The sequence below is a fragment of the Aplidium turbinatum genome, chromosome 15 (genome assembly GCF_918807975.1).
Source record: "Aplidium turbinatum chromosome 15, kaAplTurb1.1, whole genome shotgun sequence".
Classification (NCBI taxonomy): domain Eukaryota; kingdom Metazoa; phylum Chordata; class Ascidiacea; order Aplousobranchia; family Polyclinidae; genus Aplidium; species Aplidium turbinatum.
Genome location: NC_137486.1, coordinates 16,480,298 through 16,508,258, shown reverse-complemented (window position 1 = coordinate 16,508,258; position 27,961 = coordinate 16,480,298). Strand labels below are relative to the sequence as shown.

Below are 27,961 nucleotides of genomic sequence, written 5' to 3'. Positions count from 1 at the left end.
GTGCTGCTTCGATACTCAAGTGAAGTCCTGTGCTTTTATCCAAATATACTAGTGGGGAACAAACCGACGATGAATTATGATGATACTTGGGTTGAAACCCGGGACTTTGAGTTGCAACAAGTTCAAATAAATAATACAACATAAACTTTCCAAACTAAACATAAAAATATTTTTATTTTCATGCAATTTATATTATTACCAATCATTTCTGAACAATTAAAATTATCAACATAACTTTTTAGCATAGCATAAGCTTTTAGCTTAGCAACATAACTTTTAGCATAGCATAGCATAACTTTTTAGCATAGCATAACATAGCTTTTTAGCGAAAAATGTGATGTCGTTTCAGTGAAAATAGTAAATAGAGTTTTTGGCAACATTGCTAACTTTTGACTCCTGGCAAATCAGTGTTTGTTTGTTTATCTTTATCCTGCATTGCGGGAAAGCGGACTTGAGCGCTATGCATCGGTGTACGCCTTCCGACGTACACCTGAGCCACGCTGCAGCCGACTGCAATGTCTGTTTCCGGTTGTCTACTTTACTTATGACTTAAATTTGGTACTACCCATTACTCGAAATCGATCACTAGGTAGAGGCAATTATCGTTAAGTTTCTTGCCCAGAGAAACAACAGCAAGTGCGGGTGGCTGGAGTCGAACATGCAGGCTCTCGACTGCGAGCCCAACGCGCTAACCACTCGGCCACGGTAGCCGACAGATACGACAGTGTTGTCAGATACGTAAGAATTTTGTCCTAGTCTTTATCAAAGGAAAGTGGGCAATTTTTAAAGTTCTAATAAATTGTGATAGGTAGGCAATAATGAGCAGAAAGGCAAAACTATTTTTCAAATTTAGAAGCAACGGCCATTCAAAAGGAAAACACTAAAAGTTACTGTATTGAGCTGCCTATTATGGAAGAGCAGAAGTCTGAGAGAAGGCAAAAGATTACTTGATTCAAACACATAGCATTGTAAAAATGATGGTCAAGTGACACATATATTTTTTTTACTTTTAAGAGACTAGAAGAAATCCATTCGATAACATCTGGCAACCAGCTAACTCAACGAGGAGCAGAGTTGCCAGTTCAACGTTTTTTTAATCATCCATCAATTATTCTATTTTTTGTCATTAACGCGTCTAGAACAAAAGGAAAAAAACACTCTTAGCGACAATAGTCGAAATATTAGCACGTTAATGAACAGGAAAAGGTGGAAAAACCTAATTTTCCGCGGAATTAGGTTAGTTTTATCTTAAAGTTGCTGGAAAATTTCTGCTATCTCGTTTTTTTTTTGTTTCATTTCGTTCCATCTTCACCAAAAATTTTTCATATTGCTCGAGTTTGTCATATTTTGGACTAATTTTGAGCTTGCTTCATCACTTGTAACGATTTTGCAAATTAAAATAAAAAATAAATAAAAAGTAATTGGAAACTTTGATCAGGAATCACATTTTGGGTAGGCACTTTAACATCATAATTTTGGCTTTTTTTGGCATTAATTTTTTCTTTTCCGATTTAAAAAAAAAAAAAATTTAGTCAGCGTCAATCGTAGCAGTAATTTCTACCTTATGTTTGGTTGTAGTGTCCGACCGAATGTCGTTTTGAAGCCGAAACTAGAAAATTTTTTACTTGCTTGTCTTTTCATTAACTGCTATGTTGACGTGTATTGTTTTTGATATGATGGTCAGAAATAAAAACAACTGAACTGAACTATATTTCTCTGTTATCGCTGAAGTCAAAGTTCAGTGAGACACTATTTGGTTGTGCAGTTTTTATATGTGTATGTTTAATGAATACTAATTGGCTTTTTCTTGGCTTTTTCAGGTATTTTCTTCTGGCTTTTTTTTAGGCTTTTTTTGTGACTTGGTCTAGCTTTTTTTGGTGAAGACAGGTTGGCAACCCTGTCAAACTCTATCTGACTGTCTCTGAATGCAACTGCAAAAAAGTGTTGTTGACAAAAGGTTCCTAAAAACTTTGAAAAAATATTGTAACACGTTTTGACTGCTCCATTTCAACTTTTTTTCTATCTGGATGCAGAAAATCATTTCTTCTTTGGAAGGGCCCAGGGGCTTTGGACCTTTTACCACCCTTGGGCAGTGGCGGTGAATTGGGCTAGATGTTTGGGCAGATAAAAATATATTATCCAGAAGTAATAAAATTAATTAAAAAGCGACATCTTTTTGCATAAAAGACTTTAGTTCACAACCCTAAGTTTGAGAAATTTTTGTGTTGTCGGAAAAGTTTGGTTTGGTTACGGGGTGACTTTGTTCACCGGGGTGACTTTAATCAGACATTGTTTTAGCTTTATAATCGCCAATTTGAGTAACTGGACTTCGCTCAAATTCCAAGGATGTGGTCTGAAGTACTTGAGCGAAGTCCAATTACTCAAATTTGCGATTACAAAGCTAAAACAGAGTCTGATCAAAGTCACCCCGGTGAACAAAGTCACCCCGGTTGACGGTACCTAGATGGCTATGGTGCTATTCTATTCATGGTGTGTATAATTGTATCGTGCTATTGTTGCAACAGACAAAATAAAAGTTTTCTCTCTCTCTCTCTCCTGGTAGTTTTCACATACATGTAGTGGCTTTAGATGCAGGGCCGGTTACCAAAGTTGACAGAGTGAAGTTTCTGATTGTTGAAGTGTTTGTTGCCAAGGAATTTTTCTATCCATTAGGTGGTGCTGAATGGAGAGCCGTTCTTAGAATGCGATGCTCAAGCACACACCCCGAAAATTGAACCAGCGCGTACCGCCGCTTGATCTTGAAGCTCCTTCATGCACAAAGTCAGGCTCAAACCAACTGAGCTATTGGGGCGGACAATAGTAATGCAACTTGGCTTTTTGGCAGACTTTGATACCGTAAGTTCTTTGGTGCCCAAAAGCAAGTCAGGTGACATTATTTATGAGTGTTTGATAACTGTCTTAAACACTTAATGCAATGCTGATTGCTGAAATTGAAGCTGATGCTTGAATGACTATTGACAATAGTGCAGGTTTTTGCTGCTTACGGCTGGTGCACCTGTTTTGTTGCATTTTAATATCATGGTGGCCTAATGTATGTTGTCATAACTGATGCAAATTGAAATAATTGTTATCTGTTTCAAGCAGTGCTGAAATGCTTGGTTTTAATTACTTGGGAAATTTAATGTGATAAAATATGGTGAAGAAATATGGACAATTGAAAGAAGGAGAAGTTTACACTTTGATTGTGACTGAAGTAAACTTTAGCAAAGGTATTTATTTTTCAATTTGTTATGTATTATAATTACCTATAGTCACACAGCCTTTTCTTTTATTAGCCTATACATTAATATAGCAAAAGAAGAATTCACGACAAATGCACTTTAGTTCTAGGCCTGATCGGTTTTGGATTCAATAACCAGTAGATTCTGTGTTCTGTAGTCTAATCATCAGAATAAATGTATTACCTATAGGGCTAGGCACCATGCAAAATTTATATCATAAATTTGGAATTGTCATTTGGTTTAATTAATAGATTGTTTGTTTTTTTTCAATAACAATGGGCTATCTAATTTGAATAAAAACTGTTGCAGGATGCTAAGATTTTATGATACAGATATGCTTGGCTTCATGATGGTTTGGGTGTAAACTAAGCAATAAGCATTCCCTTCATTTTGTTTCAAAGAAGCCTGGTTTCCATTCTGAAACATCATGGTTGACTAGTTGTCTGTATTGACTCCTCCATCGTAGGCGTCTTAAATTTTAACATCCTTTTTTCAGATTTATCTCTAATGTTGTCTTCCCATGTGCTTTTTTGGTGTTCAATTTCTCGATTTTTCCTGTTACTATTTTATTCTAAATTTGCTTTGTTAAATTATTTTCATCTATATATATGTTTAAGATGTCCAACCCATCTCAGATGGTGTCTGTGTGAGTACTTCTCTTTATTCAAAACATCTGTTCACTCAAGTCAAGACATTATATAATTTTTTGTTGAAAACTGTTGATCTCATTGCATTCCAAATCTTCAGTGATCACATTTCTTGTCTTAAATCCTTAATTTTTTTCTATATATATTTGTCTACAACCTTTATAATATGTCTTCATTCTCTTATCATCCTTTTGATTGTTGACTTGTGTTCTCAAGTGGGAGCATCCATTATTATGAGACGATGTTGCACCACTTTCCCTTTTCTGAAATTGCTTTCATCTTTTCCACCTTCTCTTTACTGATTAAAATATAAATAATCTTGTGGCAACCAGATTCATATGTTGACTAACCTTTCCAAATCTTTTTGAACTATGTGTCGACAATCGTTAATCCAAAGCTATCAAAAAACCCTAACACTCTTTCCCATCGCTATTTCTAATAACCATAACCAAATCTTCCATGAACACCTTTGTAACCTTCATTATTTTTTTCCATTGAGTCACATTTTTCTACTGTCACTACTACCCTCTTTTTTTGTGCCTTCAACATTTTCATACACCAACTATCATGGTTTAAGACTTTAAGTCCTTTAGTGCCACAACCGCATTGGGAAGCAAACACCGATATAAAGGTGACTTCCTTTTCAATTGCAATATCAACTGTATACTTGAAGATGAAGATGCATACCCGTTACTTGACAACTGTTTTAGATTGTAATAATGTTTGAATTATTATTTGTGTTACAGAATGTGAACTTGTCATTTGGGCACAACCAGAACTTGACGAAACCCTTAATTACATATTTGAAAAAGTACAGGATGCAATTCCAAAACGTCAGCAACTTCTTGAAGTGAAAATCGGTATTGGTTTTAAATATATTTACACCTTAGCCTAGTCATTTTACAGGCAATTATTAATTTATATATACTGCTCAATGAAAATGAAAAAAAAAGTGATTGATTTCTCTGTCCCATGCTAGTTAATCAGCTTTTCTTTTTTCATAAATTCATGTTGTTTCTACAACAATATATCGGTTTTGCCAATGTTCTATATTAAGTAGTGGTTCTCGAACTAAAGTTAAGCGACAAAAGCATCAGAACAGCATTTCAACCACGCAAAACCTTGTGTGATAAACTGTTACCTACTTGCAATGTATCAATGCATTTCAAAGTAATTTCTCAAAAAAGAACTTTTCAAGGATGGACAGTAATACAATTATACAAACTGAAACTAAAATGTAGTTAACTGCCACCAGTACCAAGCTGCATTTTACTTCTGTTAATAACAAACTTTGCAAACTAAGTTGTGCTTGTAGGCGGTCTGTGTTTGTGTCAATATACTGAAGATGAGGATTGGTATCGTGCTTGCATTGAAGCTAAAGTTGCGCCTGGAAGGTGGAAAGTTTGTTTTATAGACTTTGGAAATCATCAGGTACACATTTGTGTTCATCATCATAATCCATCGTCGGTTTGTTCCCCACTAGTGGGGGTGGCCGATTGTTTCCGCGCAGCAATTGTCTTAATCCCTTTTCTCCATTTCACCCTGTCCCTTGCATCTTCCTCCTTCAGTCCGACTTTTTTAAACTCATCCTTCACTTGTTCATTGCATGAGTTTCAAAATACAAAAATGTTTTCACCATCCTGCTGCAACTACTCAATCACTAAACCACATTGTTGGGCACTTTCAGTTGTACGGTACTGTATTTTTTCATTAGTATTTTTGGAATGAAAATGTTCTAGCTTGTTCTTGTTTAACTGCCTTTCCTTGCAAAGGCTAAGAAGCATGCCCACCCAGAAGCCAAACCTGCTTTGAGCTACCGAAAATTTCTCATCTTTGCAAAATAACTTTTGTGCTGATTGATTATTTTAAGTGTTACGGTTAGTGAAGCAATTTTTGTATTTTCAGATTGTAGATGAAAGCTTGTTATATCAAATGCCACCACATCTTTGTGAATTACCCGGCTTAGCCATGAAGTTGGCTCTTGATGGCTCAATACAACCACTGGCGTCTGCTGGTTTACTGTCATCAACTGTAGTCAAGGCAATTCTTGATGTGTTCTTGAATAATAAAGTTGATGTTTTAGTAACCAAAGTTTGTGCCGAAGGCTATTATGAGATTCATTGCAATGCAATTAATACTCTTTTAGTCCAAAGAAAACTAGTCAGCTTGGAATCATCATATCCATATTCTGCCTTTCCAATTGATGGAGAATTCCAAGCATATGTTTCTGAAGTAACTTTGGATGGAAATTTATACTTGCAAGAACTGAAATCATCTCAAAATTTGGATCAGTTAATGGATGCAATGAGGGGGTATTATGCTATTCCAAATAACGCTGTACCTGTTGCTGCAAAAGACTTGGTACCTGGAGGTGTGGTTGCAGCCGTATTCAGTCGTGACTCTGCGTATTATCGTGCACAGATTGCAAGTGTTGATGATGATTTATGCACAGTTCATTTCATTGATTATGGGAATTCTGAAAAGCAAGCAAAGTCATCTATTTTTGTTCTTCCTAGCCAATTTTGCAATTTGAACTATCAAGCTGTTTCATGCAAGCTTCATGATGTTTATATTTCGGCTGAAAATTACTCTGAGAAACTTCGAAGTATTTTGTTTGACCAACTTTCCGAGCAACTTGTTGACATCAAAATACATGGCCATTCTGTTTTTAGGAAGTTATGTATTTCTGGATTTTACCACGCTGAGAAATTGGGTTCATTGCTTGTACTGAGTGGTTTGGCAAAACTGAAACATTTCCAGCCTCAGCCAACCTATAGATACATGGACATTGAAGAAGGTTCAGTTGGAAAAGCGATTATTTCGCATGTGGAATCGAATGGAGTTTTCTATGTGACAATGTTGAGCGAAGCTTCTAAAATTGACCAACTGTCAAACAATCTTTCTGCCTATTGTCCCATCGCTCAACCATTAGAAACAGTTGAAAACTTAATGCCATGCTGTGCTCTTGACCATAAAGACAGCAACTGGTACAGAGCAATCATCAAAAGCTGTAACAAAGAAACTGCCACTGTATATCATGTCGATTTTGGAAGCAGTACAAATTGTGACATACTTTCCCTCCGAGCTATTCCACAAGAATTTCTGAACCTACATTGTCAAGCAGTTAAATGTTCCATCTTGCGACGTATGACTGCAGCTGAAGCTGAAATATTGAATAGTCTTGTTGGAGAAATTGTAGAAGTGAAGTTTCTAAAACAGAAAGAGATGAATTCTTACACAGTAAAATTGTTTCATAATGGAAAAGCCTTGTTTTTGCCTTCAGCAAATGAGGATGGTCGTTCTCAAAGCACTGTGAACCTGGACCACTGTGATCCGAATGTCTTTGATGGCAGCAGAAGTGATTCCAAATCATTACAAAATGGCAACACAGTTTCTTCAGCTGTGGACGAGAGTTATGTGCAAGTTGCACTTTGCTTCATTGAAGATCCTGACTGTATGTGGTTTCAACAACTGTCTAATGATCAAAAACTTTTCAAGCTAATCGCTGATATGAATTTGTTTTATGGTACCCTGCCCTCCAATGTCCTGTGCTTCCAAGAAATTCAGTTCGATAACTTTTGCTGTGTGAGAATACTGGAAGCTGGTAAAGAAAATTGGTATCGAGGGCGTATTCTTTGCCTATACTCAGACGTTGTTGAAGTAAAACTGATTGACTTTGGAAACGAAGTGAAAGTCAAGCAACATGACATCAGGATACTCACTTCTCAATTTCTTCAACTCGAGGCACAAGCCCTCAAATGTAAGCTGTTCAACATCAAACCTAGCTCTGAGCAATGGTCAGTTGCCTCGATACAGTCCTTGTTTAACCTCACAAAGGCAGCCAAAAAAATTTCAGCAAGATTTATCGAAAAGCAAAGCTCAGCATATGCTATTGACCTAGTTGTGGACATTGATGACAGATCATTCTCCGTGAATGAACGCTTGGTGCTCCTCAATCATGCGGTATGGTTAAAAGTACCAATGCATGAGAAAGCAAAAATTTCTCAAAGTGATGTCTCCGATCAATCTTCAATTGCTTGCAAGAATAGTTTATCAAACAACTTTCACAAGCTGTTTTATCATAGTCTTGGTTTGTCATTGGTTGGTGCTAAACTTAAAGTAATTGCTGCTGAAGTCGAATCACCAGATGATTTCTTTTTAAAAGTTAACAATGCTAACCACTATGAGCTATATGCAAAATTGACCCAAGAGGTGAATGCTGCCTGTGCTTATCCATCTTCAGATTTAAGACAAGGCGAATTGTACATTGGTATGCCATGCTGTGTGTTTTATGACAAACTGAAGCGGTGGTGCAGAGGGGCCCTTCTGAATTTGCATGATGCAGACAAGCTGGAAGTGTGTCTTGTTGATGAAGGCTGCATAATCCATTGTGCGTTGCAAAATGTGCGATCAATTTCAGCACAGTTTGTGTTGAGCGCTCCCCCAGCTGCTATGCGATGCACATTACGTGGAATCATTGCGTCAACAAATTCTAATTGGACGTTGGCTGCTTTAAACATAACCCAGAATTTTTTCCACACCAACTATCGAAATTTATCATGTACCATACACGGCTGCATTAGGGATGAACTGGGAACTTATCTTTTATGTGATGTGCGTTCTCCATTAGGAAGTTTGGCTGATGAGCTTGTGGACTCTAACTTAGCCGTGAGATTAGAACGAATAGGACAAGTTTCGCCTCCTCTGAAGTTGCAATCGTTTATTTATTCAAATTTTCAAGTTGTGAAGGGTAAAGAGACTTTATTTCACATTACACATGTTGAAAATGCGAATCTGTTCTACAGTCAACTTGCTACTCAAATACCAGGTATGAATTCAATGCTTCACGACTTGCAACAACAATGCATGAAGAATAGTGGTCTTATTGTGACACCTGATATTTTAGCGCAAGAGTGTGTGTGTTTTGCAAAATGTAATGGCAAGCAGTGGAACCGGGCTCATTTCATTTCTTCTGAACCAAATGGATTTGTAAAAGTGATGTTTGTAGACCGTGGCAACACTGAGATTGTGCACTTGAGTGATGTTCAACGTTTTGCAAATGAACGCTTTTTTGAACTGCCAATTCAGGCCCTTCCATGTAGTCTTGAAGACGTAGATGTTTCCAGTGCAAACCCAAAAGAAGCTCAGTTAGTTTTTGCTTTAATGCAGAAGTTACTTCTCAATAAACAGTTACGTGGTGTTGTGGCTGCTTCAACAAGTGGGAAGATCCATCTTGATATCTTTGAAGAAGGTAAAAGAGTCAATAGCATCATTATGAACGAAGCAATGCCAAAAAGATCCATTCCATCCTACACACCTGTGCCTGTTGATAAATCGTTGCACTTGTCTGAAGCTGGTGGTAAGCGTGAAATTGTAGAGCCTTCATTTCGAAATGTTTCGAAAAATTTTATTGAAACAACTTGTAATGATGAAATCATTCTAGAACCACCACTCAATTGGAGCGGAGAACAACCTGTGTACATCAGCCATGTGCTATCCAGCAGTGAAGTGTTTCTTCAAAGCATTCAAGAGCTGGCCAAATTGGACGCATTAATGTTTGAAGTCAATAATGACTTGAAGCTTGAACAATTTACCACACCCCCAAAACAAAAGACTTTTTGCTTTGCTCGCTATAAGGCTGACAATCAGCTTTATCGTGCCTTTGTGGAAAAAATTGTAACTGAAGATGCCTCGCAGTACTTTTTAGTCACGTTTGTCGATTATGGCAATACTTCCAAAGTCAATCTATCTGATCTTAGAAAGATTCCGAAAATTTTTACAAGTCTTCCACAAGTAGCTATTTCTTGCAAAGTAAGCTTACTGCCAACAAAATTGACATCAAATGAGCTGTTTACCAAGCTCAAAGAATTGTCTGTTTCAGAAAATGTGAGTATTTCCGCTTCACTCAAGGTCAGTCAAGGCACCGATCTGTGTACTGCAAGTTTGAAAATTAAACCTGATGAACAAGGAAGTGTGTCGCTTTACACGTATGTATCGGGTTGTGGGAATTTAGTGTCCAATGGAGATCCAGTTGGTCAATCAGTGAATGCATCACCTTGTGGAATACCGAACTATGTGACTATGAAGAATGTATTGGATCAGACAAACAGACAAATATATGTTTCACACGTTGAAAATCCTGGTCATTTGTATTGTCAATTTTCTGAGTTTTGTGATGACTTGGATACACTGATGGACAGCATTGAAGTGTATTACAATGTTGAACGCAAAGAAGACAAGATAGACTCAATACAATGCCTTGCTGTCGATTCTCCATGTATCGCTAAATATCAGCCAGATAACAAATGGTATCGAGCGAAAGTTGAAAAACTAGATGGTGACAGCAAAGTCAAGGTGAGATTTGTAGATTATGGAAATTTCGAAGTATTGTCTATCGGCGATATTCGCAAGACAAAAGTTGGTTTTTGTGTGTTGCCCGTCCAAGCTATTTGCTGTTTTGTGGCGCATGTCAATAATAATTCTTCTGCTTGGAGCACTGAGGAAATAGATGCGTTTGATGAGCGTGTGGCTTCATTCAAATTAAGAGCTACTTTCTCCAAACTTGTTGATGAGAAAAATGATATATTCGAAGTTATGCTGCGTTTACCTGATGGTACTTTGTTGAATAATGAGTACATGAAAAGTACAACCGAAATTGAGGTGAACGCTACTAAAGAACAAAGTAATACTGACTCCATGGATGACGGAGTGAGTAAAAATCTAAATGACGATTCCTCTGCTGGGGAAGCCGCAGTTGTTTCTGATGCAAATACTTTCGTTCCACTGCTTAACGAAGTGGAAATTAAAGAAGGGATGATAAAAGAGTGCTATGTGAGTCATGCAAAGACTCCAACAAATTTTTATGTGCAATTAGCAGAATCAGAAAGTGCTATCGATTCCCTGTCAATTTTTGCTGCTGAAGATAGCCAGACTGATGATGAACAGTTTAAGCTTTGTGATGCAGCGGTTGGTAGTTATTGTGTTGTTCAAAATCCTGAGGATGCGGAGTGGTATCGAGGGAAGGTAACGGAAGCTGGAGACAGACCGACTGTCTTTTTCGTTGACTACGGTGACACGGTTACTGTCGACTGGTCAAACATAAGATCCATGTCAAAGCAAACTACAACACTGCCAATTCAAGCCATACCTTGCTATCTGGCTAATCTTCCAGAATTTCCAGAACATTCAGTTGACGAAGTGGTAGAAGTGTTTTTAAACACTGTAATGGACAATCTAGTGACTATAAAATTTGTAACAAATAGACCAAGCTCAAAATGGGAAGTAGAACTACAAGTTGCGAACACTGATGTCGCGAAAACACTATCTGAGTTTGCCACTATGAAAAGTGCCGTCACCACACAGTCACCTGATCCTAAACTTCTGAAAGTACCAGCCTCTGAAAAACTTGAAGAACCTGCTGTGTTTACAGAATCTATGCTGCAAGACTTTGTGGGTCACAGTAAAACAACTGATATTGAACCAGGAACGATTTTGATCGGAGAGGTTGTTTGTGCAGTTAGCCTTGACAGCTTTTATGTTAAGCTTGACCGTGCATCATGGTCATATCTAACTCATTTGAAGGAGGCACAGCAGTCTTTGGAGATAGTGGATCGAAAACCTATTGGTTTGAAGTTGTTTTTAGCCAAACGCTCCGAAGAGGAAAATTGGAAACATGCAGTTGCTGTGAAGAAGCATAATGGAGACAGCATTGCCCTTTTTATTGATGACGGTGTTGTTGTTGAATGCGATGCCATACATGATATACAAAAGCCTGAAATACCAACAAATGATTCTGCAAGCATTTTTCATTGTAAGCTGTCTGATGTGAAATCCTCTGACCAACAACAAATGATGAAATACTTCGTTGATAACGTGTTGAGAAAAAAAGTCTGCATCACATTCTTAGAATTTGATAACAATTCCTCAGCTTGGGTCGTTGATCTTGCATTTATAAACAATGAAATTGCGTTTGCGTTACAAACCAAGACTTCCGTTCCTAATGAGCATAATTTGGAAGAAAAAATACAACAGCCAATTGCATCTTCTACCCCCGCTCTTCCCATGATAGTTGTAACTGGTGCAGAAGGACTGAAACAGACGCATATGACTGATTTTGCTCCAAACCAAGAGGTCTGTACAAATTCAGGACAGCTGACAACATGCGCCACACCTGAAGATTGTGTTCGCTATTGCCAGTTCGTCTGCAATGAAGTAAAAAAATTACTGTTGCAGTCAGCACCAGCTGATGATATTATGCGCGTTGTTGATGGCGTTGTCTCTAGTCTGGATTTGCAAAGTAAGCAACTATTTGAGCAATCCCATGTTGGAGATGGAGATGCTGCGTTATCTTTTCTTGATGACCACAAGCGCGCGTCTTCTGCTGTTCCGTACACTACCAGTCCATGTAAAAGGCGAAAACTTGAAAAATTCCCCAAAGCCAGCACAGGAACACCAGTCATTTTCAGCAGCATCCCAGAAGACGAAGTGACAGAAAATCAGGATGAAAAATACGTTCTTCCTCATGTAAACATTGATGCTGATGGTTGCTGCCACACCACAACAGAAGAGGAATTGTTGCTATCAGCTAAAGAAGAAGACCAAGTTCCTCTTGAGTCTCGTGTGCCTCTCGGTGATCTTCATATGACCTTGCCGACTCCTGCGGACTCCCAATCTTGTACAGTGTCCGAGAAATACATCAATTTACCTGAAATACTTTCCACTGTATCGAATTTATCAGACAGTGTTTTTACCGAGAACGAAGAAGAAAGTCCTGCTGTTCTTCCACAAGGTATGAAAATTGATTGCCATGCTATTGTAGCCCAGAGAACAAATCAACCGTTTTTTACAGTGATTCAACGTCTGCAGACAGTAAATCAATGCAAAAAACGGTTGATTTGCTGTCTGGGAGGCTATTGATTTGATACAGACTTGCTGGTGCGCATTTAATACGTGTCTTCATTTCATAAATGAAAACATAATACTATCTCAAATAAATTGTTTGTGTATTGCAACGTTTGTTAGGTTTTTCTCTGAAAGTCTCGCAGAGAGTTTATGCTTTTTGTTACAGTATAATGATATGGCAATCATCCGTTGTTTAAATTTATTATTGATAAACATTAGTGAATGTTAATTGAAGCCTTCGACCGACACGCTTTGCACAAATTTCATGCACCATACACTCCAAATCGATGCTTTTCTGGTTAATTATATTTTAGACGCCTCGGAAGCCAAGCCGCGTACCTTTCAAATTTATCACAGCTCCACTCGTACGCCAGCTAGTGACGAGAATAGAGTTCCACAATTCGTGATCCAATCCGAAAAAGAGTAAGTTTTGTAAAAATTTAAAGTAAGTTTTGTAAAAATATGAAGTATTATGACTATTTTAATTTAATGTGTGCCAAAGCTCGTCCGGATTTTTGCAGCTTCCTTTTCTTTAAGTTCAATTTTTCAAAGTTCAATTCTTCCAGATTTGTTTTTTTCTGTGTTGGCAAGTAGACGACCGTGAACCTGGATTTGTTGGCAAATAAATTGTTTCCTAGTTTTATGTTGTAAATCTAGGATTTTGAGTAGAAATATTATTCATCTATATTATCTTGTTCAAATTAAGCTGACTAAAGCCCTAAGAAGGGTTGAAAGCGTTTCTCTTTAGAGCAGAGAAATCAAAGGCTATAGTCGAAGGAGCGCTACAGCGCCATCGAGGGCAATTGTCTTATAATAAAAGTATAAAATTATATTTAAACGGCTATTAACAAAATTTTCTATTCTCAAGTCTTACTAACAATCCAGTTAACCGCTTTATATTTGAATGAACTTATTTGTAACAGGCCGCATGGAAAGGAAAACGAATTGCCGGACGAACAAGGTGATACATCGTTGTTAGAAATACTGAAGTTTACTGTGTCGTATATGTTTGTGCTAAGTCGAGCATTATGCGTCTGTTTTGCCTAAATGGATATGATACCTGGCTTACTATAAATGGCCTGAACACCGTGCACAAGCCTTCAGAACTGAAGGCTGAAGTCGATTACAGATAAAAGTGCATTTGGGTTCTACATTTTCCTAAAATGTTTCTTCAAGTGTGTTTGGTGTTCAATTGTTTGGGTATTCAAGTATTTTTTTTTTATCATCTAAATTGGTTTAAAGCAGTATTGGCACAAGGTATACCACTAAATCACCTTTGATGTTTCATTCTCAGGCACACCACCGGTTGGAAGGAATGGCGACGAGGTAGATCATCATCATCATAATCCATCGTCGGTTTGTTCCCCACTAGTGGGGGTGGCCGATTGTTTCCGCGCTGATTATTAACTTATAATATTTTTATTAACTTATATAAATTTAGATGAGATTATTAACTTATAAAATAGTTCTTGCCTTGTACAAGTGGACTATTTGTGCTGTGGTCAAGTTCATGGTTTTTACTCGTCCAGTTCAGACTTAATCGAGTGTTCTTCCTTTTCACGATAACTGTAAACAAACTTTGACAGAGTAACATGCTTTAAACTGTAGAGTTTTAAAACATATTAAAAATTTGAAACACGTGATCAAGTGGTGCTGATACTCAGATCTTACAATTTGGTCTTTCAAGCCTCAACAGAGCTGTAGATGAGCTCTTTCGTACTTGTGACTTCAAAATTACCATTTTTTGATCACAGTTAAGTTGCAGTTACCTTGAGTTTAATGTTCAAAGCTTGTTGATCTGTTGAAGTATATTTAGGCAGGTAGCTGATTTTGTCACACCATTGTAGAAATTATCTTCTGTAATGAAATTGCGTTCTTCTGATTCGTGTGTGTGACGTCATGACCTGATTAGCTCTACCTTTGAAAAAATTTCCATTGGAAAATTTTATTTTGTTGTGACTTACATACGCACTGTTTGAACTCATATCTTCAACATCAACATCAAGAATTATTGTGACAAACTTACAACAAAGCATTGTTTTGTGTTTGGTGTCATGAGAACTTTAAAAATTTGACACGAATCCTGACTGCGTGAAGAAGTCTTTTAAATGTTTTGCAGTGTCCAGCTGAAGACGAACCAGTTGACAAAGAAAAAGGATCCGCATGCGCCGAATATTCCAATAACACGTGAGTGATATCACAGGGTTGATTGTACTTCAGGGCATTTAGGGAAGTACGTTGTTAAATATCAACTTGACTTATCCTAAGAACTAAAAATATTGAAATGGCGATGCTACAGCTTAGAACTGTTCACACGTTTTCCTCAGTGGTTCTCAAAACTTTTTTGTCGCAACACAAGAGGAAAACGTGTTGACATTCGCCTCAGCCTAAAGTTTTTTGTTTTTTTTTGTAAGACCTCGTCCACACCCAAATAAGAAACGCGTCAAGTTTGTATGGAAGCATATTTTAAGCACCACCTGTGTAACTTTTTCTGAAGTTAGCTATGATTAACTTTTTATTTCTATGTTTAAACCGAACTACATACAAAATAAAAGCAATGTGTTGTAGTTACGTGGTCGGAGAGGAGGATGCCGCTCAGGAAGATGAGGTTGCTGCTCAAGAAGATGAGGATGCTGCTCAAGAAGATGAAGATGCTGCTCAAGAAGATGAAGATGCCGCTCAAGAAGATGAAGATGCTGCTCAAGAAGATGAGGATGCCGCTCAAGAAGATGATGATGTCGCTCAACAAGATGAAGATGCCGCTCAAGAAGAAGAGAATACCGCTCAAGAAGATGATGATGCCGCTCGGGAAGAAGATGATGCTGCCCAGGAAGAAGATGATGCTACCCAGGAAGAAGAGTATACGGCTCAGGAAGATGATGATGCCGCTCAGGAAGAAAAAAATGCCGCTCAAGAAGAAGATGTTGCTCAAGAAGAAGAGGATGTTACTCAGGAGAAAGAGAATATTGCTCAAGAAGAAGAGGATGCTGCCCAAAAAGATGAGGATGCCGCTCAGGAAAAAGAGGATGCAGCTCAGAAAAATGAGGATGCAGCTCAGGAAGATGAGAATGCAGCTCAAGAAGATGAGGATGCCGCTCAGAAAGATAAGGATACCGCCCAGAAAGAAGAGGATGATGCTCATGATGAAGATTATCGAGTGGTTGACAAAAGAATTCAGATGGAAAATGAAAAAGTTGATGTTGTTTCTGAAGAAATATTGACAACAGCATGTGAGCTGGAGACGTTGGAGATTCGTTCAACTTTCTCACCAGAAAGCTTACCTGCTGGTGATTTTACGATGTCTCATGATCAAATCATTGGCGGTTTAAACGACACCCGAAAAGATCACGAAGAGTTTGGTGCTTCGGAAGAACGGATTTCGTCTTTTGTTGGTGTTGATGACGAGTGTGGCGAGTCGGGTACATATGAAGAGAAAAATGACGTCGATGCACAAGAACCCGACAGTTCAGAAAGAAAGACTGGCTTAGCAGACGACGACAAAAAGGAGTCCAGTCAGGAAATCAATAAAAGCGTAGTGGAGGAAGAAGATGAAGCTGTGGCGTCACAATAACGTGGTCTGTTGCCTTTATTTCTTGTAAATATTTTCAGAAACACCAGTCTTCTTCAGCTTGCCTGCTTTTCATCTTTGACATTTTTTTAAGCCATCCCAAGAAAGGAGTAAATTAAACCGATGGGTAAATTATACTAGTAAAAAAGTAAGATTATACAAATCTGAGTTATTGAACTTATAAAAACTTTGCTTTTTAATGTTTAGATTCAGCTACTATTATTTTTTATTTGGTATCAAATTTTTAGTCTCACAAACTCCTGCTCTTTATCGGACTAAATAAAGTAGTCATTTTTTTAAATTGTTTGTAATTTCTTTAATAGTAGAACTTTCCAATTTTTTGTTATACAGTACTCTGAAAATGTCGATTTCTCATCTGACCATTCTCCCTTTCAACGCTTCACGTGTGATTTAAGTTGTGTCATTGTCGATTGGCTTGAAGTATGCTTATTTCGCTTGCTCGCTTTTCTATTTCTGCGTCGTTTTTGCAACAGTTGTGACTGCAGCTTCGCCAGATTTTTGTATGTTTTTCTTTCGAGCTTGTTTGTTGGGAAGCAATGTAAAGTTGACAAAGTTGGGTTCTGTTGGTTTTCAAACCACAAGTGTTGCCATTTTTTTTTAAGTTGCATTACCAATTGGTTGTTGCATGTGCTAACACACCAAGCTAAAATTGCATTTTTAAATCGTTTTAATATCCGGTGACGGTGAAACAATGCAAAAGACAACTTTTTGCCAACTGAAAATACTATGGACGACAATGTAAAACATGGCATAATGTAAAACATTTGTTTCTGGTGGATAGTTTTTTTTTTAATTTTAGAGTTAGTCATGCATTTAGCGTCCTTGAATTATATAATTGTCTTCATTTTCGTTTCGTTTTTCGATTCATCAAACAATGTCGTTGGTTCTATCAATTGGTTGCAATAAATTGAAATTTAGCTCACTGTGAAAATTTACGTTTTTATAAACATTCCAGATTTACCTGCTCTGTGTACAAATTCTGCCGAAGCAGTTGTTTTCTTAGTACTATCACTATACAAACAAATTTTGGATACACAAACAATACAAACATGTTTATAAAATACGTTTAACGACGAAAGTCAAACTTTGCTGTACAGTGTGCTACATTGTTATCATCTAAATTAACTGACTCTTCATAAAAGTGCTTTTTTGAAAAATGTTATTTCGCAATTGCGGCTTGACAGACCCTGCCGTATTATTTATTTTTTTCATTTTTGATTTAATTTGTTTTGGATTTATGGGATTGGTGCGCAGTGTTGGCTGAAATGTCGCCGTCTTCAAAAACCCTTTGTTTTTCGGTGCTTTAATTGGTGAATTTCGTTTTCCAACGTTGTTTTGCTTCTAGAATTGATTATTCATTGATAAAAGAATAGCACCACTCAGTCTATTTTCAGTTTAATATTGTCGAAAGGTGTATGGATATACCCTAATATGATGTAATCAAGAAGAAGGTCATTACGAAGATCCCTATCTTTGACTAAGAACGCTGCAATTCAGCTAGAACGAGTCTTAAAAAAGGTTGTTCAAGCAGTTCCGTGTGAGCACTATCTCGTTCCACGTCCTATTTAGAGACTGCACCCAAAATATTTGCGATTTTTTTTCTACGACCACAGGCCTGTTCAATTGTGGGGGGTGGAAGCTGAAGATTCGTACCTCAAACTATTTCAATGGAAAAGAAAAAAAATTGCTTTTAATTTTTGCAAAGAATAAACTTTCTTACATTCTCTACGAAAGAAAGAGCTAAAAACTTTTTTGTGTGTTGTGAGTAGAGTAGGCTACAAGTGGGCTGTGATGGTTACAAAAATACTAGCATCATAACAAATTAACTTCGTAAATGCAGATACAAACGGCATGTTTTAACCTGATGCTGCGGGTTCGCTGTAGTAGTGGCTTTCGGAACACAGTTCCCCAGCATTGCGCTGTGACGAAGTTTGCCTTTGCTATGCTATCGTCATAATAGCACATGACAAGGGAACTGTGTTCCGAAAGCTAGTGCAAACCGCTACTACCACAGCGAACCCGCAACAAAGCGAAACTCAATTTATTGCATAACTAATTAAATTCCACAACAAACAGGAATTCTATCAACCAGGAGCGTGGTCAGGAGGCAATTGCCCCTCTCAAAATATTAAAAAAAACATTTCGCCTTCTTTTACAGCATCATTTGTCAAGAGTTTTAAACAATTGATTTAGGCAGAAAGTATTCTTACTGTAGAATGCGTAGTTTTATGGTATTTTTTTGAGGGAAGACCTCCAGCTGGTTGCTTCGCTTTTGCCGACTCGTTGCCGGGCTCACCGACATGTATCATTCTTTCATTCATACTTGATCCGCCCCGATAGCTCATTTAGTTAGAGCGTCTTCGTGAAAGAAGAAGCTTCAAGATCGACTGCTCCATGCAGCGGCACCTAATGGATGGAATAATTTCCTGACAAAATGATTTAACAATCGGAAACTTCGCTTGATTGATTGATTGATTTTATTTCGTTGTAGGTAAATATAATACAATAAATACAGCAATAAAAAAGGAATTTCCAGCAACGGGAATCTGCGAAGAGACCATGGGTTTTCGAGTCAAGCAGATACCCCAGATTCTAACTTAATAGAAGTTGTAAAATTGCGATAAGAATAATTCAATAACGAAAATTGAGACAAGGTGTTAGAAGATGGTCACAGAGAAATATATTTAGTAGTAGTTTATTGGTAGCATAAAGGTAATACAAAATTAATCGTGGTAATATTTGGCGATGAGTGAATATTTGTGTTGTTTTTTAAAAGAATAAAATGACAATTTACGCAAGCTCGTTGGTAAGGAGTTCCAGACTTTCACTCCGGCATATTTAATGCTGCGCTGGAGTCCGGATGAGGCGTAACGTGGGACAAAATAACAATCATTGGAAGAGTGTCTAGTAAGACGTGCATTATAAACGAGTTTGGTTTTTTCAAAGTAGTGTGCGAAAGGCAGAGGCAATACATCCGTATCAAATTTAAACATAAATTTAGCAGTTTCGTGTTCGTACAAATCTTTAAGCTTGAGTATGTTAAGTTTCTTATAGAAAGGTGTGACATGATCAGACCACCTGCTACTATTCTGACAGCCTTAATTTGCAAGGTGCTAAGCTTGTTCATTTGTGTCTTGCAGCATGAACCCCAAATCGTTATCCCATATACCAGGGCTTCCCAAACTTTTTTGCTCGCGACCCCTTTTAATCTCCTAAAATTTTCCGCGACCCTTTACAGTTGACATGATAAACAGTGCGAAATATACATTTGTTGATATTTATTAAAAGGCTTAATTCGAGCGAAACTAGAGTACCATCAAGCTAGCGATACTCGAAACCTGCTACTTTACACGTAGCCTATGGGAAACAAAACACAACCGAAAACACATTTATGCAGTGCGATGAGTGCGACTGCTTTCTGCTGCAAAGCGAATCCAGTCGTGCTCAATGTTTGTTACTGCTGGTCTCAAGGCGGTTTCAATGTTGCTTAGTTTCGAACGGTATTTTCTTGCGATTGTCGTCAACTTTGATAACGTTGACTCGCACAGACGCGTGAACACAAACGGCAAGAGTGCAGTCCCCGCTGAGTGAGATTATTAGGTCTATAAATATTCCGCTTTAACCACACAAAAAGTGTGAAACTTTTTCCAGAAAATTCAAGCCGCAACTTAGAGTCAGAAAATAGATCAGTTATTCTTGAGATTTGGAAGAGAGGTGCTCGGTATTTTGTTTTTGTATTGCAAATAGGTTTTGGATCCAATCTAATTTGGCATTGTTTAATTCTGGAAGAAAGTAGGCTACTTTTAAAACTGTTTCAACAGATTTGACAAGTGGTCGATAACCACAGGCTTTCAACTTCTTCTTTCTAGATCAGGGGTCACCAAATGGCGGCCCGCGGGCCGCATGCGGCCCGCCACGCTGTATCGCTGCGGCCCGCGGAAGGTATCAGCGTACAAGTATAACCAAAAATACTTTTCTTGAGGGAGTTAAAGAGCACAAAGGCAAAGAATACTTTCCTGGAAGCATATTTTTACATTGCATACGATTCCACCGACCGACCAATCAGATTATAGTTCTAGGTGGGGGTTGCTTAAAGTTATTCCAATGCGATGTCCAGCCACACTGTCCCAGTGGTTGATTAAAACAACTGTTTTCGAATTTTGAAAATGTCTGTGAGCATAGGGTTGCTTATTTTAAGTTTGCAAATGTCATGTAAACACTAGTGCGAGTTTCACCGTTATTGTGTTTCACGAGCAGTGTTCTCTTTATGCAAGTTTTTGTTGGCAAAATGGGTCGGTGTGCCAACTCAATTTATAATAAATTGGCAATATATTACATATAAATTTAGAGACTTTTTTGATTGTATTATGAAAAAATTTAGCTTTGTAGGCCTACTGCAAAACCTTTTTTTTTTTTTAAGAAATATGGAACGCTTCACGATTTTGCGTGTCATCCTTGCGCAGGAGCCATGCTAATCTGTATCGTTCCAATTATAGTATATGTACTGCCGAAGCAAGTACTGCAAAATGTTGTTAATCAACAAATTCTTACCACGCTGATGAGCACCGCAAGTGACAGTTGTCTATAATAACAGAAAGACAGTTTTATAGATTCTCACAAAAAGGATGAAAAACCAACTCATTGCTTTTTTAGAGGGAAGACTGTTCATAAATTACGATTTTTTTGGTCTTCTTCTTCATCGTGTGTCACACGGCCGCAAGCGTTTGTTTCATTGTACCTGGTGTGATGATGTCTAGTTTAGCGTTGGTGGTGCCTTCAACATTTAGTTGCAGAATGGTCACTCCTTGACCTACAACAGCTGCTGCTGTTCGCCCTGACAAGGGCGCTGTGCTTGGTCTGGGGGTGCCATTCTGATGATTGTTCTTCCGCATAACTTTATAGCGACAGTTGTAGCAAGTTTAGTTTCCCAAAGTCGGTACTTGCGGGGGCGGCCACGTGGAGGTACTTGCTTTCGTCGGCAGAGAGTGCTGCTTGTGAGTGTGGTGAAATGCAGACGGCAGCACACATTATCAAGGATTGCCGGCTATACAGACCTCCTCATGGTATAGAAGGCCTAGTTTCCATCGATGACGACACCAGGCAGTGGTTAACCAACGGATGCCCTGACATAGCGACAACACGAGAGAAGATGGTACCTGGTTTCTTTTTCGCTGTTATTGGAGCATATTTTTCGCTGATATGTTTGCAGGTCACTATTTGTTGCCTGTATTGCGATGTGTCAAACATTTCCTTGTTTACTGAAACTGTTAATTGCAAGATATCTTTTGCGAAGCGAAGTAACAACACCACTCTTGCTTGGCGATGAATATTCTGATGAAACCGCTCTCCTCGCTATAAGTGCACAAAACAAGTGGCCTCGTTTATTAGGCATTGTTAAAAAAGTCAAAAGTGTTGTAAAAGGAGCTTGGCCTGGCAGTAGCGTTGTTCGATTAATTTTGTTGCTACGGTATTCTAACATAAATATGAACAACATGTAACGCTGCATACTGGGTACGAAATGCGTTATTTTCTAGCATAAGAGTCAACCTACCTAAAATTTTATTAGTGCGGCCCGCCACAGCTCTCCTTAGTGCCAAAGTGGCCCGCATGCAAAAAAGGTTGGTGACCCCTGTTCTAGATGATTAAATTTCTAACGAACGCTTTAAGTTTTTGATTTCTTGATTTCAATGTAAAAACATGAGTGTTTTTTCCTTAGATGGATAAATTAGCCTAAGTTCTTTCCATTTTTCAAGCAAATCTCACAAATACAGTAGCATAATTTTGAAAGTCAAATGTCATTGCAGAAATGATGGACCAAGTTTGATTTTTTTTCCATTGGAAAAACCACGACTTCAATGCATTTTTAAAGTTTTGTTTTCGAGAGCCATCTTACTTCACAATGCAGTAAAAGGGAAGAAATCTCATTACATTTCACCATATAAACTTGCAAAAATACTGGTATTGAGTGCGCGACTCTTAATAAAGTTAATATTTTCACAGCATCTTGCACAATAGCATTTCGATGAAGATATATTCTTTTTAGCTATTAAGGTCTCGCAATGAATCATAGCCTATAGCAGGGATGGCGAACCTTTTTAGTGCATGGGTCACAAAAGAGACCTTAATCCTTGAAAAAGCAAAAGTGGGTCATACATTTAATTACATGTTAATGCGAAACTACACGTCAATGCGAAACTTGCTGCTGCATCTTCTCTGCAAGTCTTATTATCCTTGGTTGGTAATCCGTAGTTTTTAGCTTCACACATGCAGCACTCATATCTGAGCTGAGACGATTCCGTGTGCTTGATTGTATAAAATTCTTGTGCGAAAATAAAGATTCGCACGAATATGAAGAACCAAACAACGTTAACAGAGCTACCGCAAATCTTTTCATAGTTTCAAACGAATCTGGCAGGGAGTTCCACTCTGTAAGAATTATATTTTCAGCATGGTTTTCAACAGCAGGAAAGTCACAACCATCCATATCCGTTTTCATTTCAATTTTTTGTAGATGATTTAAGTCTACAAATTTTGTTTTCCAAACTGCACTTTCTTGAAAGTCTATCATTTCCATTTCCAAGTTGTAAACAAAAAGACAAGTGGGTCACTGAAAATCTGTGATGGGTCACTTCGTGACCCGCGGGTCAGTGGTTTGCCATCCCTGGCCTATAGTGTGTAAATGCAATATGTCTACTGTAGGCCTATCACTCGCAAATCGCACTTTTGCATGAAACCCAGCTGTAAGTCCTGTCATTGCAGAAGCTCCCTCAGTAGACCTGCCAACACAGTCCTTCTAAATAGCTCCACTTCCGTGCAAAAATTGACAAAATTATCGGTAGGCCTACCGTTCAATTTTTTTTAACCAGCTTTCAATGGATTCGTTTAGTTTTACTTTTTCAATATTTAGCTACTAGCATGCAGTCCTCAAGCTAGCCCACTACCAGGGCTATAGGCCTATTTACGCAGAATCTACAAATCAGTTAAGAATAATGTTTTGAACAGTTACATCAGTTTTAACAACTGCGTTGTAAAATAAACGTCTGAAAAGTACCATAGGATAATATGCAGTACGGTACTTTATGTAAAATTGGTATACTCTCTGCGACCCCTGAAGTTTGTTACGCGACCCCGTGCGGGGTCGCGACGCCCAGTTTGGGAAGCCCTGCCATATACGATATGAGAATGTACCAGTGCGTAGTATAATTGTAATAATGTTTTGTTTGGAAGAATGTATTATCAATCTGTGACTGGGGCGCAATCTCGCTCTATCAATCTGTGACCGGGCCGCAACTTTCCAAAAGGTACCATTAAAAAATCCCTTAGAGAAACAAAAGAAAAATGCAAATCATAGTTAAATTAAGTCATCGGTTTTCCATCGGCTGACTTGGCGCAGAGGGTTAGGGTGGTGATAGGTTAGTCATTTCATTGACGTGGGTTTGATTCCCACCACTGCTATTGCTCTTTTTTCTTCTGTAATTAACAAACTTCAAAGGGGAATTTTTAATGGTACCTTTTGGAAAGTTGCGATCGGGCCTGCGTCAGTGATTCAAAGCCTCTACAAGTAGCTATGCGAAACTGCTAGGATTAAGCTCTTAAAGAAGCTTTCCCAGTCAAAAGAGAGTTTCATCAATCAACCATGGATGATTGGTCATTTTATTTTTGTTTGGATGCGAAAGGTAGGCTACATCAAACAAAAACGTACAGTGTGCATCCAATGAGAGAGTGCGAAAGACCGTAACCAATACTTCAATAGGCTACTTATTTGCGCGCTTCCCCCGAAAGTTTGTGCTGACTACGTCCTTAGTGTCAAACATAAGCTAGGCTTATTGCTCACTGGTGCTTAGGCTAGCCTACTAGCAACTAGTGCAAACTTAATGCTGTAGGGCAAAGTGGGGCGTGTTGTCACAGCACGATTTCCATGTGATAACCCAAGCGTATAGGGGAAGGTCGGGTTAGTTGAGCCACTTTTTGCATTTTTGCAATTTTTTTTTATATGAGTTGGTTTTATTTCTTCATTCACAGTGGTCTACCTTCTGCGTATATTAAACAATATTTGTAGGAAGTTCAAGCCTTATCGAACGACGACAACCGGGTCCACAGGTGTTTAAAAACTAGTAGTCAAATGGCTCAACTAACACCACGGCAAGGGTTAGTTGAGCCATCATTTATTATTTTTGAAAACACAAATTTAACCATATTTCTTTTCCAAGCCTTAGTTTATATTTAAAGTAATAATATCAATGTATGAAAACAGGTTAACAATTGTTCCAAGAGTTGCTCGTAACTCAATGTGCAGATAAAATAATGAAGGTATTGCTACGGCATCCAAATAACACCATTTCATTATAGCTTGACCACGTTTATGACCTTTTGTTGAGTTTTATGTAGTTCAAAGAGATTTATTGGACCGTAAACAAACTTATCCAACGGCTGCAATCTATGTAAGGTGTGTGGAAGTATCGTAAGCATTATAACGCCCTTAATACACTGGCTCAACTAACACCGAAGGCAGTGGCTCAACTAACACCTTAACTATACCGCCATGAAAATGTTAAAACTACAGCAAAACTTCATGGCACACCATGCCGCTTTTTATTCAGAACGTAGCTTGTTTGGTAAGCTACCAAACAATTAAATGAAACTGTCTCAGTAACCAAGTAAAAAAAATATTATTGGACATAGCCTACCTCTATTTTCAAAATCTACTTTCGAAGGTCAAAACTCAACTTTTTAACTTCAGCACCACATATAATATCAATCGTCAACTCAAACCAGACGGGAGACCACGCGATGAGAAACTTTAAGATCACGTGATGATAAAATGTGGTTACTTGTCCACATTTAAGAATTGAAAGGGGTGGATCAACTAACCCAGTGGCTCAATTAACCCGAGCTTCCCCTAACTACGAGTTTTCAATGGAAGGCATAGTTTTCAGTTCTCTTTCGTACAAGCTGTGAAGGTTAATAAATTTGTCACCACAGCAGAAATTATGAGGAGTGCCATTGAATTTTTGGCAAAATCAGGTTTTATAACTAAACTAAAAAATGGTCTGGCAAACTAAGGTATGATCATAACTGATCAGGAAAGATACCATTTGTTTGTTTTAAGCCTGCTCTTTTCATCATACCAAACAGATAAGACATGCAAGTAGAGATGTACACATGGTTGTTGAAACCACGTGATTTCATACCACGGGGCGTGTTGTCACAGCTGTGACTACACGCCCCATGGAGTGCATTTTTGATGTTAAAAAACATAAAAAAATATTTTTGCTTATACAACGAGGTAATATGCGCATTTATTAAAATACAGTACAACGCTTTTTAAAAAAAAATTAATCTTAGATAAATGATACACACATAATTCGATAGTGACACATAATTCTCAAGATGACATTTTTATTGCTTTTGACAATGGGCATAAACTTTTTACCAATATGTTGTAAATTAATTTCTTTGCATTTCACATATTTTTTTATTCGTTCAGCTTGTATTAAAACCATTTTTTATTGGTTTCTGTCATATTTTAATCATAATGCATGTGCAGAAATTTTGTGACAACACGCCCCGGGGTGGGGCGTGTTGTCACAGCCCACTTACTTTCATTAAACATGCATTTATGTAAAAGCGAAATAATCTAGAAAAACTTTAGCTGTAGCTAAAAAAAGTCGAATGATACCTCTTTCAATTGCACTATCTAGCATCTCGATACCATTGGCACAGAACGAGATATATGCTGATTTGTAAAAATTGTGACAACACGCCCCACTTTGCCCTATTGCCTGCTCGTGCTTCAATTTGCTTATTCGGCACTTAGGCTATGTTGCGCTTTTGAGTTGAGATTTTATGTTCTGGTGAATTCAAAAATATCAGTCACACAATGCGCAATTTTCATCTCTTCAAAATCATAACTGGGCCTCACAGTAAGTAAGCTACATCTTCTTCATTTAGAGGTAATTTTTCTGGTAGGCTAGCTGGTTTTAGCAAGATGCTGTCAACAGGGTCGTCTTCAGAGGATTCTGAGTTTTGTCTTCTTTAATTGTCATATTTGACTTTCTTTTTTTTTCTCGCGCAACGCTCAGAGTTCAAGATGGATACCACTACATCTTGCAGGTTTACAAATTGTCCATATGAAATGGATTTGTATCCTGTCTCATCATTAGTGCGTCCGCTCCGGGAGCCGTCCACACACCCAAACACTCAGCAGGCACACCATACTTACATGGAAGATACCTACCAGGGAGGCGAGGGACTCACTACGACCGAAGGGACCCACCGCGGTAGATGGTGATCTGTGGATGTAAATTTTTGGTTATTGGCTGCCTCAAGCTGATCTGCCTGTCTCGACTTTTCCTCTTGCTGATGTTGAAGCAGACTAGGAGATGGCGGGTCAAGCTGGAGAACTAGCGCGTTTTAGTAATTTATTGACTCCAACCATTGACTGCTTCTTGTGCAAAACGTTTCCAAGATATCAATCTTTTAGTTTTTGTATTGGATCTGCGCTATTGTGGGTTTGTTGCATAAAGTAGGCTAGGTAGGCTATGTCATTCTTTGTCTGTCTGGAGCACGCATTCCTTCCATTTTGCCTGTAAGAGAGGGGTGTTTCAATTTTTCCTTTTTCAAGCACGTGTCCAAGAAATTGATGTTGTTTCTTTTTGATTTTTTTTTATCAGGTTCTTTGTTTGATCAATTTGTTGCAAAGCGTTTAGGTTGGTTTTCTAGGTAGGCCTAGTCCAGGAAATTCTCTGCATTTTTTGGAATGCCTACATTTCAAACTTTTTATCCTTTTAGTCATTTTTTTGTAATGGTCCACGTTTCTAAATTGGTTGGTTGGTTTTGAACCTTTATCCTTAGACCGACAAAACCTTTGATAGCCTAGGTTATAGTTTCACATAGTAGCCTATTTGTAAAAGCTTTTGACGCAGGGCTGGTTACCAACATTGGCAGAGTGAAGTTTCCGATTGTTGAAATGTTGTTGCCGGGAATTATTCCATCCACTATGTAGGCCAGGGCTTCCCAAACTTTTTTGCTCGCGACCCCTTTCAATCTCCTAAAATTTTCCGCGACCCCTTTGTATCTGGAGCTCCTCTCGTTTTAACTGTAGGTTAATTTGTGTAACTATCCGTGACGAGCTCTCAGACATCCTAGTGCTTACATTTGAGGCGCTATCCTCAGGATGTAAGCACTAGGATGTCTGAGAGCTCGTCACGGATAGTTACACAAATTAACCTACAGTTAAAACGAGAGGAGCTCCAGATACAAGCGATGGCCTCAGCAGCTCTTGCTTCGGCCTCAGCAGCTCTCGCTTCGGCCTCGGCTTGGATCTGGAGCTCTTCTCGTCTTAGCTGTAGGTTAATTTGTGCAATTATTCGTGACGAGCTCCTAGACATCCTAGTGCTTACACCCTCATGGTAGAAATGATAAGCAGTGCGAAATATACATTTGTGATATTGATGGAAAGGTTTAATTCGAATGAAGACTAAAAACAACCTAACGATACTCGAAGCCTACCACTTTACATTTTACAATTTACACGCAGCTTACAGGAAAAAAGACGAAAAACCAAACACATTTATTCAATG

General features: G+C 38.2%; 1 protein-coding gene and 1 non-coding gene across 2 annotated transcripts; one reads left to right on the top strand and one right to left on the bottom strand.

The window, feature by feature from the left end:
• Positions 1–3,107: 3,107 nt before the first annotated feature.
• On the top strand, positions 3,108–17,989 carry LOC145784004 (uncharacterized). Its single transcript, XM_082595761.1, has 9 exons — positions 3,108–3,230; positions 4,636–4,749; positions 5,205–5,320; positions 5,795–12,677; positions 13,105–13,213; positions 13,714–13,751; positions 14,085–14,116; positions 14,910–14,977; positions 15,359–17,989. The coding sequence occupies exons 1-9, from the start codon at positions 3,155–3,157 to the stop codon at positions 16,359–16,361; spliced, it is 8,439 nt and encodes a 2,812-aa protein (XP_082451887.1). The 5' UTR covers positions 3,108–3,154; the 3' UTR covers positions 16,362–17,989.
• A 2,808-nt stretch (positions 17,990–20,797) lies between these two features.
• LOC145784924 (U6 spliceosomal RNA) lies at positions 20,798–20,899 on the bottom strand. The gene has a single exon (XR_014291088.1). It is a non-coding gene; the product is annotated as a U6 spliceosomal RNA (small nuclear RNA).
• Between the last annotated feature and the right edge of the window lie 7,062 nt (positions 20,900–27,961).

Coding starts and splice junctions, on each gene's coding strand:
- LOC145784004 (XM_082595761.1), top strand. CDS start 3,155: ATGGTGAAGAAATATGGACAATTGAAAGAAGGAGAAGTTTACACTTTG. Junction 5,321..5,794: donor TAGACTTTGGAAATCATCAG/GTACACATTTGT, acceptor TTGTATTTTCAG/ATTGTAGATGAAAGCTTGTT. Junction 13,752..14,084: donor CGAATTGCCGGACGAACAAG/GTGATACATCGT, acceptor TTTCATTCTCAG/GCACACCACCGGTTGGAAGG.